The sequence below is a fragment of the Typopeltis vanoorti genome, chromosome 21, assembly GCF_054136105.1.
Source record: "Typopeltis vanoorti isolate ZY-2024b chromosome 21, IOZ_Tvanoo_1.0, whole genome shotgun sequence".
Classification (NCBI taxonomy): Eukaryota; Metazoa; Arthropoda; class Arachnida; order Uropygi; family Thelyphonidae; genus Typopeltis; species Typopeltis vanoorti.
In genome coordinates this window covers 56,793,305-56,808,587 of record NC_143569.1, presented here as the reverse complement: position 1 = coordinate 56,808,587, position 15,283 = coordinate 56,793,305, and the positions used below count along the sequence as shown (strand labels likewise).

General features: G+C 34.0%; 1 protein-coding gene across 1 annotated transcript in view; it reads left to right on the top strand.

Moving 5' to 3' along the window:
• Positions 1–15,283, top strand: part of zip (myosin heavy chain 10) — a 517,797-nt gene that overhangs the window by 254,299 nt on the left and 248,215 nt on the right. Inside the window, exons 12-14 of the mRNA XM_090411020.1 lie at positions 287–457; positions 3,868–4,032; positions 7,944–8,058. Of these exons, the coding sequence (XP_090267146.1) occupies positions 287–457; positions 3,868–4,032; positions 7,944–8,058 (451 nt within the window). The remainder of the gene's footprint in view (positions 1–286; positions 458–3,867; positions 4,033–7,943; positions 8,059–15,283) is intronic.

Here is a 15,283-nt window from a genome sequence, read left to right as displayed (position 1 = left end):
AGAATGCCATCAAATTATATATGGTGCATGAAAATTATCACACGCACCATATATAATTTTATATATATATATATATATATATATATATATATATATATATAACTAATCTAAGTAAGGACTTAGATCAGTTACATCAAACTAAAAAAACTTCTTTTTTAATAATGCTCATTATTTAAAAAGAACTGATCTATTAAAATACGAAATGAATATCATGTATTGCATAATTTATTATGCTGTGTATGTGGTTTCAGCTTGTTTCAGTGATGTATGTTTTTTTATTTAATAGCTGAATTCCTTTGAACAACTCTGCATTAATTACACAAATGAAAAGTTACAGCAGTTATTTAACCATACAATGTTCATTTTGGAACAAGAAGAATATCAAAGAGAAGGTATTGAATGGAAATTCATTGATTTTGGCCTTGACCTACAGCCCACAATTGATCTTATAGAGAAAGTAAGTATGAAATTATTGATAAATTGTACAAAAAGCCAAAGCTAATGATTTTCTTTTATGTCCTGTAAAAATTTCATTGATATGATAGAATTATCACCGTATATTCCTGCTATGTACATAGTTGTCATCATATAGTTTCTGATATATATGAGGTGAGGGAGTCAGAATATGATAGTACTACAAGAAAAAATTGGTTCATTACTAACTTCATATCAACAATTTTCCTCCAAATTAATCTATATGTCAAGACTGATAATTATTAGTTCTTATATTTCTTTCTTCTAAGGCACATCTTACAGTATCGATCTGCCAAAGCTTTCATCTTCCCATGGGTCTTTTTTATCATCCTGGCAAAAAACACTTGTTTTCCTAATCTCCTCTGCTATTTTGTTTAAGTGACAACATAACACCTGAGATTGGCTCTGAAAAATTTCTGAATCCTAACATCAAGTTCTATCCTAATATTCTTATTTTTAATATGATACCTATAGACACCAGCTATTCACTCTCTTGATCTTTTTTTTCAAAACTCTCATATCTGTGGTCTCCAGTCTTTGATTGTGTTTTATTTTTTAACCCAGCTGTCAGATCTGCGAGTTACAATTAGTTTGAACAATGTCTTGTTTAATTCTACAGCTAATGTAGTGTTTTGACTACTTTCTCTCTTATTCCATATAAATTTATTTGGGTTACCATCTTTACTAATTCTGTTTTTGTATATAATTTGCCATTTTCACTAAAAATTGTGCCTAAAGAGCTGAAATGTTTAACTTGTTCTCTAGTTTCTCCATTCAGGATGCAGTTGATGTTTTCATTGTTTCTGCCCATTTGCATTGTCTTTTAATTACTGATTTTCATACCAACTTAATATCAATTATTCAGTTTAGTGAGACAATCCTGAAGACTTGTACTGTATTTATTTAGAAGTGCAACATGATCTGCATAAAGTAAACAACTGAGATTAATATTTCCAATTTTGATATTGGATTTAATACCACTTTCCTTTATAATATGATCCATATAGATGGGACATAATGTATGCCCTTGTTTCACACCTGAATTAACATCAAAATCATCTTCTTGTACCTCTTTCAATTTAACTGCTGATACTTACAACTCAGATATAGACTATCTATTGCTCAATATAATGTTCTATTTACATCATATAACTACAGCATTTGAAACAACTTTTCTCTTGACATGTTGTCATATGCCTATTTAAGATCTGCAAAATTTAAATACAAATCTTTATTATATTCCCCTGATTTCAGCTATTTGTCTTAAAGTGAAAAATCTTGTCCTAACAACCTCTATTTGTCCTAAACTCAGCTTGTTCTTCTCCAAACTTCCCTTCCACAATTTTTCTTAACCGTTTCTCTAGTATAATTGCTAAATCTTAACCAGGAACACCCAGTAAAGAAATTCCTCTGTAATTCTCACATTCAGTTTTATTTCCTTTATTATGGGTACTATGAGAGTTCTACTCCATCTCAAATTCAAACCTCTGATCAGGCCTTCTGAATTAGGCAATAAAGAGCCAAGAGGCTATTTTTTTTTGGGGGGGGGGACATAAATTAAGTTTAAGGGGATAATAAATCCCTCATTATTTCAAAGCTGAATAAGAAAATCGAAGATCAAAATCTAAGAGTTTCATGGCAAAGAACTTCCGGCGAGTCCAAGCATAAGTCAACACTTGGTAGTACAACACCAGGGCAACTCGGAGCAAAGGTGGAGCAAGTTTCGATCACTGTCCTTAATATTTTCTCATAATGTAAAACGCAGCTCCTAGGAGATGTATTACTGTTTTACATTATGAGGGAAGGTCACTACCCAGACCGGTTTCTACCTTTATTGAGGTCTCATCAGTGAGTAGGTAGACCTGGGTTTAAGTGAACCGCACTTACATACTTTACTATACGAATTGCTAGAAAGGTGTATCCATATATTATTACTGCAGTACTGCAGACAATTGTATTTTGACATTAAAATGGTTGACTGAAATGACTTAACAATGGTTCCCAAACTTTTTTGGTTCATGATGCCTTTAGTGTATCAGGATTTTTCCACAGTGCCCAAAGTCAGAACACAGGCCTACCTAACAGCTGCAGTGCACAGTTGGTGCAGTTATTTCAGTGAAAATAATATTGGGATATTTTGCAGGGCACTGCAGTGAACAGTTTGAGAACCGCTGACTTCAGAAATTTTAACAGTGATAAAATTTCATTAAATTCCATTAAGCCAGAACAGAATTACCATTTCAAATCATTTTTCCAACAAAAAAGAATCTGCTACACATCAAGTTTATAGGATCATAATAGTTTACATCATATAATATAATTTGAAACTGTTCAGAGTGGATTTTGATTATCAATATTTCCAATGTGTTTCACAGAAACAAACATATCTTCAAGTTTTAGATATTTTAAGAATTTAATCAATTATTGAGTGACATTACTCTTGTAAAATTCAAGAAGCGTGAAGCATATCAGATGTTCACCCTTGTCATATATTCTAAAATTTGACCTGGTCAATACATTTGGGACCAGTAATGGATCTGCATTTTCTTTTTATGTATTATTCACCCATAAGTACTATGTGATTTAGTCTCTTGACTATGGATGGAGTTAGGCATAGCTTCCTTCAAAACATGTTTTCACCACTTCCTATGCAATGCTGGCTCCTTGACAAGAAAACTATATGCAGGATACCATGCCAAAGCATTGCTTCAAGCTGCTTTCTAGGTTAGTTATAATCACCTGCCTTACAATTTTGCATATACTTAAAAAAAAAAAAAAAAAAAAAAAAAAAAAAAAAAAAAAAAAAAGCTCGATCCACCATCTCCCAGATTAAAACTATACGATCACCCACTTTCTAAATAGAAGCAAAACAGCAACAAAGCTCAATCTAGAGCAAACGTGCTCTAGATTGAGTTGTGATAATATGGTATTACTGTTCAAGAATACTATTATAATAAATCTCCTTATGATTGTCTCATCTTCTTGTTTAAATTTTATCCCTCTGATTAGGCATATTGTTTGCTAACATACAAACATTTCTCATTTTTTATAAGGTAATTATATTCAAAAATGAACTGATGTTTTACAAGTAAATAATATTTACTTGTAAAACATTAGTTCATTTTGAATATAATTACATAAGCATGTCATGTTAAGCAACTTTCCAATCTTTTTAAATCTGAGAAAATTTTCTCTTTTTTACCTATCTGAATTAGATGAAAAGTAATTCAATACCTGTACTGACCACATTTCATTATTGAAAATTTTACTCAGATTTAAAAAGATTGTCAAGTTGCTTAACATGACATGCTTATGTAGTTTTATTTCAGAACATATTTAACCTAACAGTTGCTCAAGTTAATTGTTATTAAATTTTGATTTATTTATTAATAGCCCATGGGCATTTTAGCCCTTTTGGATGAAGAATGCTGGTTTCCAAAGGCAAATGACAAAACATTTGTAGATAAATTGGTTAGTGCACATACAATGCATCCAAAGTTTATAAAATCTGATTTCAGGGGAACAGCTGACTTCAGCATCATCCATTATGCTGGCAAGGTATGTTTAACCATAAAATAGTAATTTATTTTTTTATCATGTTGTAAAATTATTATTAATGTGATTAAAAATTTATCCAGATCTGTTGCAGGATTTTTTTTCTTTTTTTTTTCTGCTGGCAGAGCTTTAATGCAAGAAGCTTTAGTTATTATCAACAGCCCTCCATGGAATCAAGAGACTCATTGTGGGAGGTCCCATTCTCACATTCCCTACTATTATACAGTCACTTAAATGTATTCTGTCTCTACATTCCTACACTCTCAGGCAATATATTCCAATCACCCACCACTCTTCATGCAAAAAATCTACCCCCCCCCCCTCCCTCTCAGACCTGCCTTATACAGCTTCCAGGGGTGGCCTCTTGTTTTCTCCATCTCCTATAAAAAAATATGATTCACATTAATCTAATGACCCCCCCCTTTTTTTTTTTTTTAATTTGCAAGGCTCTGCAATTCATTCTTTCAATCTGTCCTCATACTATACATTCCAGGGACCAGAAACCAACTTAGTGAATTGTCTCTGAATCTTCTCCAACAATTCAGCCAGGCAACCAGAGCTGTGCTGTACTGTGCACAGTAATCAATGTTGCTTGATCAAAGCCTTGTGCAATAAATCATAGCATCCTTACTTCTACATGTCAGTGTTCTCCGCATCAATCCCACTGTGTTATCCTTACAATTTTAGTAAAATATCAGTGAAATTTCAAGTCCCTATCCACCATAATCCCCAAATATTTCATCTTCTCCACCTCCTCTAAAATTTCCCCATCAATGCTGTAATCTGAATCATATCTCTGCTTCCCAAATTTTAAAACCTTGCGCTTTGCTGCATCCTTACTTCAACTATCATTAAACTGAAATCTTTGCACATTCACCCACTCTATTCAAGCCCTCTTGCAAAAGATATATCTGCTCCACTCATCCTAACTCTCTCCAACTTTGCATCAACTGCAAATGTGTCACCATTTAAACCCTTTCCAATGTGATTTATATACAAATTAATGTCCCTATAACAAACCTCTTGGACATATCACTACTGACTTTTGTCTTCCGGGATATCACTGACCCAGTACCTGCTGATACTTATCAGACAGCCAATATCCAATACAATACACTAGTCTACTATCCAACCCCATCTGTTCCAGTTTAACTAGGAGTTTGTCATGTGGCAATTCCATTGAAAGCCTTTGCAAAATCTAAATATACTACAAGGGTGTTTGAAACGTTTTCGGCCTCGACCATAGATGGCAACACTATCGGCAAGATTTTTTTTTTTTTTCTAAGTAGGTACATCTGTCATAAGCATCCATGTGAAATTTCAAGTCATTCTATTAAGTAGTTTGTTTTATACAGCTGTCTGAAGCAAGAGTATTGTCTGTATCCCTTGAAATGGATAAAATTGAGTATCATGCAGTTATAAAATTCTTTGTAAAAGAAGGTTTAACGCCAAAAGAAATTCATTCGAAGTTCATAAAGGTTTATGGACACTCTTCTCCTTTGTTTTCGACAATTAAGAAATGGGCTACCGAGTTTAAACGTGGCCGTACCAGCCTTGAAGATGATCGACAAAAAGGACGTCCAAAAAGTGTAACAACACTAGAAATCATTGATCAAGTGTACAATATGATATTGGATGACCGGTGAGTCAAAGTGCATGAAATTGCTGAGACTATAGGCATTTCAAAAGAATGTGTGGGATATATTTTGCATGAAGAATTGCAAATGAAAAAGCTTTGTTCAGAATGGGTGCCGTGCTTGCTCACAGCAGATCAGAAATGCACTTGCATGAAAATCTGTGAACAGTGCTTGGAGGATTTTAACAAGAATAAAACTGATTTTGTGCATCAATTTATTACTGTGGATGAGACTTGGATTCACCATTATACACCAGAATCCAAACAGCAGTCAAACAGGAGACAGAAGCTGGTTGTTCAGCTCCAAAGAAGACAAAGTTGTTTCCATCAGCAGGAAAGGTCTGGCATCAGTGTTTTGGGATGCTAAAGGCATTTTGTTTATTAATTATCTTGAAAAGGCTAAAGCAATAACTGGGGAACATTATTCCGAGCTTTTAACCAGACTAGATGAAAAAATTCGTGAGAAAAGACCCGGTTTGCAGAAGAATAAAATCATATTTCATCAGGACAATGCACCTGCCCACAAAGGTGTTTTGGCAATGGGGAAAATTGAGGGATCTGCACTGAATTGTTGGAACATTCACCCTATTCCCCAGATTTGGCTACCTCTGACTTCTTTCTCTTCCCAAAACTAAAACTCTTCCTCGCTTGTCAATGTTTTTCTTCAAATCAAGAGGTGATTGCAGCTGTAGAGGAGTCTTTTGCAGATCTTACTGAGAACCACTACAGGGATGGGATAATGGTACTGGAGCATCGCTTGAATAAATGTATTAGTCTTAAGGGGGATTATGTTGAAAAATAAAAATAATTTTGAAATTATAAATTTGTTTTTTTCATTGTTAGATCGGGAACTTTTCAGACCACCCTCGTATTGTACATGAATCCCCTTGTCTGGTGTATTCATCACCTTGTTATAATAAGTAAGTAGATTGCTAAAAGACTTCCTTTAGCCAACTCATGCTATCCATTAAAGAGAATTCTGCTATCAACTCAGTTCTGAATTCTTGTCCTCCACTAGCTTCTCCAACACCTTTTGTGAGTTATAGGAAACTGGTTGACAGGGAAAACTAGGAGACATCCTTGGAACTGAGCAAGAGTGCAATTAGCAAGGGTGTTTAGAACTAGGTTTTTTTATTTGGAAAGTAGTGAATGAGGAAATAAGTTGCCAGAGCTTGTTGTGGGTGCATGATTATGAATGAGTTTAAAGTATGATAGATACTGCACAAATGTTGGCTAGTGCCTGGCATGATACTTAGGGCCTCCCTTGATGAGTCTGTCTCCAAGGAGTAGCCCATAATGATGATGATGATGATAATAATAATCTTGCCATTTTTGAAAATTTCATGCCACTTGCATTTCATATGGATTTACGTCTCACCACCATTTTACTCACACTCAAAGCTGTATACAAGAAACACAAAGAAATTTAATAAATACAGGGAAATATTTTCATGGGAAATGTTCATCTGAAACAGAATCAATAATTCCCCCACCCTGTACTAAGCCCATTGGAACACGTACAGCTGCTGCCCAACATCCTTTCACAGTACACCTCGAAACCCACGGAACAAGTTTCTTTTCCTCCTCATTCATCCCTGCTACTGCAGTACTGTGGAACAGTCTTCCCCCTGACATATTTCCCAAGGAATACAACATACAGACATTCAAATCAAATGTAAACAAGGTTCTCCTTCACAACCCACCGCCCATATACGGTACTAACGTACTATAGGTTGACCAGCCAACCTCCTGTATATGGGCCCAACATTTAAAAAAAAAAAAAAAAAACTGATCACTGTTATCATACAACTTTATTACAATGTTAGTTGCTTATTGCAATATTGGTTGATTCATTTGTATCATCAGCTTCTTTCTGACAAGCTGGAAATAGAGGCAGGTAACAACTTAAATAATAATAATGCCATTTAGCCTTTAGTGTATTGACATCATAATAATAAATAAGCTACAAAGGCATCTTATTTATTATAATCCTGGCTGATCTTTTTTTTTTAAATGAAATTTCTGCATGCAGTAAAATATGGTTTTAAGTGATAAGAAATTTCTTGACCACTTATCTCATGTGGATTAATATCAACTAAAATAAATATACTTCAGTAGTAATTTTCATTTGATTTTATTATTTCTCTCAAACAAATCTAATTCTATGTGATGCAGATAACTGTTGAAGTCAACATTGATGGATATTCTGTGTATATTTGAATAATGACAAACTCTGTCATTAAATAGTAAATATTCTAAATGATCATTTAATTTTTAGGTGGATTATTTAGCCAACCAGTGGCTTATGAAGAATATGGATCCACTGAATGAAAATGTGGTATCATTACTACAGAGTGCTCAAGATCCATTCATTGTTCAAATTTGGAAAGATGGTATGCTATTTTTTTACATGTTAAATTAATTTAATGGGTAATTCAAAATTCAGTAATATATAGAATGAGGTTTTTTCCCCTGATGATATCAGTTATTCAACTTGAATTCTCTTCATACACAGAAGAGGATAGTAAATTTAAATAATCAATGTAAAATAATGCCATTGACCAGAAAGTCCAATTGATCTATAAGTGTATTTTAAAAAATAGTTAGTGATGCTGCTTTTGCTTTTACTTATTCCATTCTATCACTCATGCTTGAATGGGTTCCTAGTTTTTCTAACACTCATTTGTTTCTTGGAATTGTCTTTACAGACAGTGATTCCAAGACAGTTTTAGCATTTCTATCATATCTTATATTGATATGGACTTGTGCTTACTCTTGACACCATCAGTGAACTTTACCTACTTACTTAGAAGCCATCATCAGTGTTCTAACTGGCACTTAAACACTCGCAACCTTCCAGTATCCTTTGATTTTGTAACCATAATTCGAGAATAAAGGAGTTAGCCCTATGCCTCTAAGTATTCTTTTGTCTGTAAATTGCATGTATTCTGCTGGCCAGTTTGCTTGGTTGCAGACAAAAACTTGAGCTTCTGAGAGGAAGAAACCCTACCACCTTCACGAGACTGGCTCACTCACCTCTATTTGAAAAGCCCTGAGAAAGATTCTTGTCATAGATTGGATTCAAACCCAACCAAATGCAGATGTAAATAACTCAGTAAATATCAATGCTTAGCTTAAAGCATTATAATTTCATAATGACCTCCTGACACCAGCAAACATTTGGATTAAAATGTAAAAGAGATTTAATCCAGTTTTGCATTGAAAAATACTCTTAAAAACATAGATTTTCAGTGACTCACTGGCAGTGTTGAAATACTTTCAATCACTGGCAGTGTTGAAAGTGTTTCTGGTATATATTCCATATGGATATTGTGCAGAACAGTTATGCTTTTAAGTTTTAATTTCTGGTAGTTTTGTGTGCATTATGATAATCTCCTTCAGTGAGTGAAAAAACTAAAGTGATATCACCTACTGCGTAAAGCAACAAGCAAGTTAGCAGTAATACGAAATAATATTTGAATTACACTAATAAATGCTCATGATTCAAGTTGTATTATTATGTGGCTAGCAGTTTGATACATAGTGTCTAAGATCGAAATACTCCGGGTGTTTGATAAGATGCCTGATGTGGGATCATACCTTGATTACGGTTTAACATTTCTGATGACTTTTTTTGCGTGATGAAGAAATTGTAATTAATGTAGACCTTCTGCATGGTACTTTATAATTTGTCTTTGCATAGGTTGCTAGTCCCATTTTTTTATTTTATATCCTTGATGTGTGTCTCTCCTGAAGAAATTGTTTATCTCATGTAGAAAATTCCACGTAAACAATTGATCATGCATACCTCTGATTTTACAAGCAGTGAATGGAGAGGATGTTTGGAGAGAACAAAGGAGAATTGATCTTGTTTAGCAGGGAGAAAGCCACTTATTTTTTGTTAATACAAATATCTTTGAAATCTTATTTGCAAGATATCCTTTAGGATGTTATTGATCGTTTATTATTATATAATTTTGTTGGAAGGATAATTAGTTCATTTTTTCTCCATACTGCTGGAATTGTCATATATCCCTTCTCATAGGGTTTTTATAATGACAATATTTTATGACAGATGGTGGTGATGGAACTTTGATGGAGGTATCTTTCCATGTGCATTTTCTGTAAACCAAATAGCTAAATTTGTCTGGACACTGCTAGAGGATGTTTGTGGGGTGGGAAGCAGGGATCTGTTTTCTAACTTTATGCAGTGATGAATGCTGCTAAGATGATCAATAGTCTTATGGATCATATATGAAAACATCATCTGCATGATGTAGCCAAGATTTAGATCATAATTCATAATTTCCCAATTGCTGTTTTTTCAAACAACTACATAAACAGACTCATATTAAAAGTGGAGATAATGTTGAGCCCATTGCTAGGCCTTCTTTTTACTCATAGAATTTTGTCTTGGAAGTGGAAGAACATGTTGAGTCATTGTTTTCAAATAATGCCAGTGTCTAGTGGAAATAGTTTTTAGGGTAGTTCTAGAATTTCTGTTTGTATATATTTGTGGAAACAGGTTTGATGTTCAGACTGGTTAGTAGGTCAGATTGTTCTGTTATGAAATCCTCCATTTTTGTGTGTTGTGTGTGGTTCCTTATGTAAGTGTCCATCTTGTCTATAACTACCAGCTGCATGATATACTTAGGGAAGGTGTGTATGTGGGAGGGGGGCAGATATCTGCCATCCACTATGGATTGTAGTATATTTTGCTTTACAGCTCTAAATTTTGTGAACTAGTAGATGCTTCTTGTGTCCTCAAACCAGTTGAAAAGAATTTTAAGTTAGATTAGAAAAAACAGTTTTATTTGGTAATGAATAACTACAAAGTTATGAAACCTATTAGTTTCATCATTAAAACTTTGGCTTTTTCTGGGTAAAAAAATGGATAAAAATAAAAGCAAACATTACTAAAGCAAACTGTATAGGAACCATTACAATATAAACTGACTAAAACCACATGGAAGGGTGGCATGAGTCAGCTATTGTTTTGCATCATATGCAGATAGTTGAAGTCTGATATATGGAAAGCAGTTCTACAATTAAGCAATAATCAATTCCCAAACATTACACAGCATATTTTCCAGCACACACAGCACAATTTCCTAAAAAAAAAAAAAAAAAAATACACACACACACACACACACACACACACACACACACAATAAAAAGTTATGGAAGATTAGCTGATTTGTAAAGTACTATCAGCTAATCTTTCCTAACTTTTTATTGTATAAATTTTTAGGAAATTTATTGACCTTTTTAGTTATCTTACACCAGCTACTTAGGTGGTGCTTTTTGGAATTGTTAGTTATTGTTTAATTTGAGCTTAATATGTACTGAAGATGCCTGTGACACACAGGCGAAAATTATACTATTAAATAATCTTTGTACGTGAGTTTTCCGTTATTAATTTTGTATCGATATGTCTACTCATGGTATACCTTATTTAAAACTTATTCCACTCAATGTTGTGTGTGTTTCCTTAATTATACTTATTGGATGAAAGTCTCCATATCCTAAGGCCTTTAAGTTGGTAGTAATGTTATGAATGTACAAAGTCCTGTATTTTTTTTTTTCAAACCCTTACAATCTATTTGACTATGATCTCACTTGACACATCTTGCTTGCTGATATCTCAGCACCCTCTTACTCCCAGATTGTGTGGTTTACCAAAAATACATAAAGCTGTCATGCACTTGCTTAACAGTGGTGAGTTTCTCTACTTCCTTCTCTCAAATTACTTAACTAAACTTCTGAAGAATCACAATTGGCCATACTCATTCTTTCATTAAAAATTCTTATTGGATCAAAAAATTCAGGTACACCATTCTAACATTCTTGCCATCAAATATATCACTATTTGCAGAATGTACCAGTAAAATTGTTTTTTATAGATTTATTTCCACCTGATGATTTTTAAACACCTATCTCTATTATTTCAAATGGTAAGGCAAGATTTACACTCAACCGCATGGATCATCAATCAGTTCTTCATTACCACTGCCAGTTATGAATTTGAACACACAGAAATTCGATAGTGTCCTAATCATAAACTGTCTTAACCATTCATATAGCAGCATTTTATTAGATAATATTTTTCTTGTTTTGTTGTATAGCTTTGGATGATCTGAATAACATTCTAAATTTTTCACCATCATGAAATAAAGTTCACTATTAAATTAGAGAGGGAAAAATTTTTTCATACATCTAAATATGATAATCATTAAATAGGAGTAACATATCGCTGCATGTTTGCAGAATGCTCATTCATACAGGTCACTATCTTTATGCTAGCTCATTCAACCACTCTTAACAAAAGTTGTGTTGTTACCATTATAAACAACAGGATTATCTGTATTATAGGAGAAGACCTTGGCAACCTTTTCATCCTTAACAGTTGCTCAAAAATAGTTGTTTATTGGATTCTATAAGAAAAACTGCTATTTTGCCATCACAGATTTCATATAGGGATTCTGTCTCTTTGCCATACTTAGGTGTTACTTCAAAATGCATAGCTTCCATAATAAAATATATCTGGTATCATTTCCTTTATAGACTAGCTCATATTCTTTGAAGCATTTTACAGTCTCATAAGGATAGCCAGATGTCCTTAAAATTTACTGTTTCTGTGGTAAAGCTCGCATATGTCAAACTAGGTCCACAAACAAATCAGATCTTTTGCATGCTTTTGCAGAACACCACTGAAAAGGATTGATCCTTCCAATATCTCATTGGAAAAACAATCACTAGATTTCTTCAAAAAGCTAAGCAAATTTGTTTGCATGTGTAGCAATCTGCACAAGAACCTGAATCACATTTTGCATTGCATAGCTTTTGGAAATAAATCATCTGGGCTTGCAGTACATCAAACCTTTGATAATCTCATTTTATAAAGCCTATAAACTTTATGAAACAATGAACTTCATTTATGTTAGAGCATGTGCTGCATCTAACACTTAGTAGTTGCTGCCAGATCTGAATTTTTAAAAAGTTTTTTTTTTTTTTTACAGTGAAGCAGTTAATAGATGATTTACATTGTTTTTGTAGTTATATGTACTTACTCTGATAATGCTGCAGATGAATACAATGAAACATTCTTATTTAAAAAGTTCATTTAATGAAGATAGATAATGTGTGGATTTCAAAAGTTTTTTGGTAGGAGAAAAAGAGAGAATATGATGTAGAAACATTTAAGGTGCTTAAAGAGTTTTATAGGATAGATGCAGGGGAAATGTTTCAGCACTTGGCTAGAGGGACCAGAACAAGGGGTCATCACTGGAAGTTGAATAAAGGTATGGTTAGTAGGGGTATGCGAGGACTAATTTTTTGCTTGGAGAGTTGTGAATGAGTGGAATGGGTTGCCAGTCAGTTATGAGTGCTTGTTTTGTCTGTTAATGGGTTCAAGGAGAGGTATGATAGATTGGGTCTCCCATGATGAGTCTTTGGACTCCATATTGAGGTGCCTGTATAATCATCATCATCAAATTCCTGACATGTACACTCAAGGGGTGTACAGGATACGATAGTATTACATGAAAAATTTACATCATTACTAACTTCCTATCTACAATTTTCCTCCAAATCAGTCTGTTACTTGTCAAGACTCCAACATTATCAATCTTATGTTTCTATCATCTAAGACACTTTGTACCGTATCAATCCACCTATATCTTGGTCTTTCTCTGGGTCGTTTCTCTGCCAACCTGGCAGAGAAAACTTGTTTTGCTAATCTTTCCTCGCCCATTCTGTTTAAGTGACCGTGCCACCTGAGATTAGCTCTGCTAATACATTCCTGGATGCTGACAATGTCAAGTTCTTTCCTAATATCCTCATTTTTAATATGATATTGCCATTGATGCCATCTGTTCACGCCTCTCTTTCTCAGAAATCTCATATCTGTGGTCTCCAGTCTTTAGTCAAGAGTTTTACTTCTGACCCAGCTCTCAGATCCATAAGTTAAAACTTGTTTGAGCACTGTCTTGTATACAGCTAATTTAGTGTTCTGACTAATTCTCTTTTATTCCATGTGAATTTATTCAGTTGACTTCCATACCAGCTTTGTTCATTCTGTTGTCTATTTCCATATTTAATTTACCATCTTCACTAAAAATCGTCCTAAGTAGCTGAAATCTTCTACTTATTCCACAGGTTCTCCATTCAAAACACAGTTGACACTTTTAACGATTCTACCTATTTTCCTTGTCTTTGCTAACCTTCATACCATAACTATTACAACAGTTATTCAATTTAGTCAGGGAATCTTGCAAACTTGTTGCGGATTTATTTAGAAGTATGACATCGTCCGCATAAAGCAAAGAGCTGATATTAACATCTCCAATTCTGATATCATGTTTAATACCACTTTCCTTCATAATGTGATCCATATAGATAATGAATAACAGAGGGGATAATGTACATCCTTGTCTCACACCAGATTTAACATTAAACCATCTTCCTGAACTTCCTTCAATTCTAATTGCTGATTTACAACTCAAATAAAGACTAAGCATTGCTTGATATAATGCCCCCATCGACACCATATAACTGTAGTGTTTTGAATAGCTTCTCTCTCTTGGCACCATGTCATATGCCTTTTCCAGATCGACAAAACTTAAATACAGATCTTTGTTATATTCCCATGCTTTCTCAACTATTTGTCGTAAAGTGAAGATCTGATTCTGACAGCCTCTATTTGGCCTGAATCCAGCTTGTTCTTCACCAAGCTTCTCTTCCACAATCTCTCTCAACTGTTTCTCAAGTATACTTGCATAAATCTTACCAGGTACACTCAGTAGGGAAATACCTTTTGTAATTCTCACACTCAATTTTATTTCCCTTCTTATATATGGGTACTATTAGAGCTCTACTCCAATCATCAGAAATTTGTCCCTCTGTCCAGGCCTTCTGAACTATGCAGTGCAGCTACTGTAAGAATTTTTGTACCACCATACTTCAGCATTTCTGGTCGAATATCATCTACTCCTGCTGCCTTTCTCCATTTCAAGCCTTTGATGGCTTTTTCTACTTCAAGTATGGATATGTATTCCTGACTGTATGCCTGTTGAATGTTTTTTTTTTTATCACTGTTCTATCACTGCTTGTTTCATTTAGCAGTTTTTCAAAGTAATTACTCCATACTTCAAGGATTAAATTTGTCTCCCATTTTCATGTCACCTTTATCATCTCTAACTCCTTTTACAGCACTCTTTCCTCCATTTCTAAGCTTCTTCAACAACCTCCAGAATATCTTACCACTTCGTGATATTTATTTTCTATGTTCTTGCCAAATTCCTCCCATGACTTTTGTTTAGCTAGTTTTACGCAGTGTTTAGCTTTCTTACATTTGTCTCTATATTTTCTAAGAGCACAAGCTAACTTATTTGCCAGGAACTTTTCATATTCTTTCTTCTTTTCCTTCACTGCCTCTTAAACTTCCTGTGTCCACCAGGGAGTTCTGATTTTTCTATCCTTGCAGACAACCTCCCCACATGTCTCTCTGGCTGAATCAATCAGAGTTTTCTTCAAGGCTTGCCACTGAATCTCCAAGGTTTGGTTCCTGTTCTCAAACTCTTTCATTTTTTCTTCAATAATCTTTTTGTATTTTAGTCT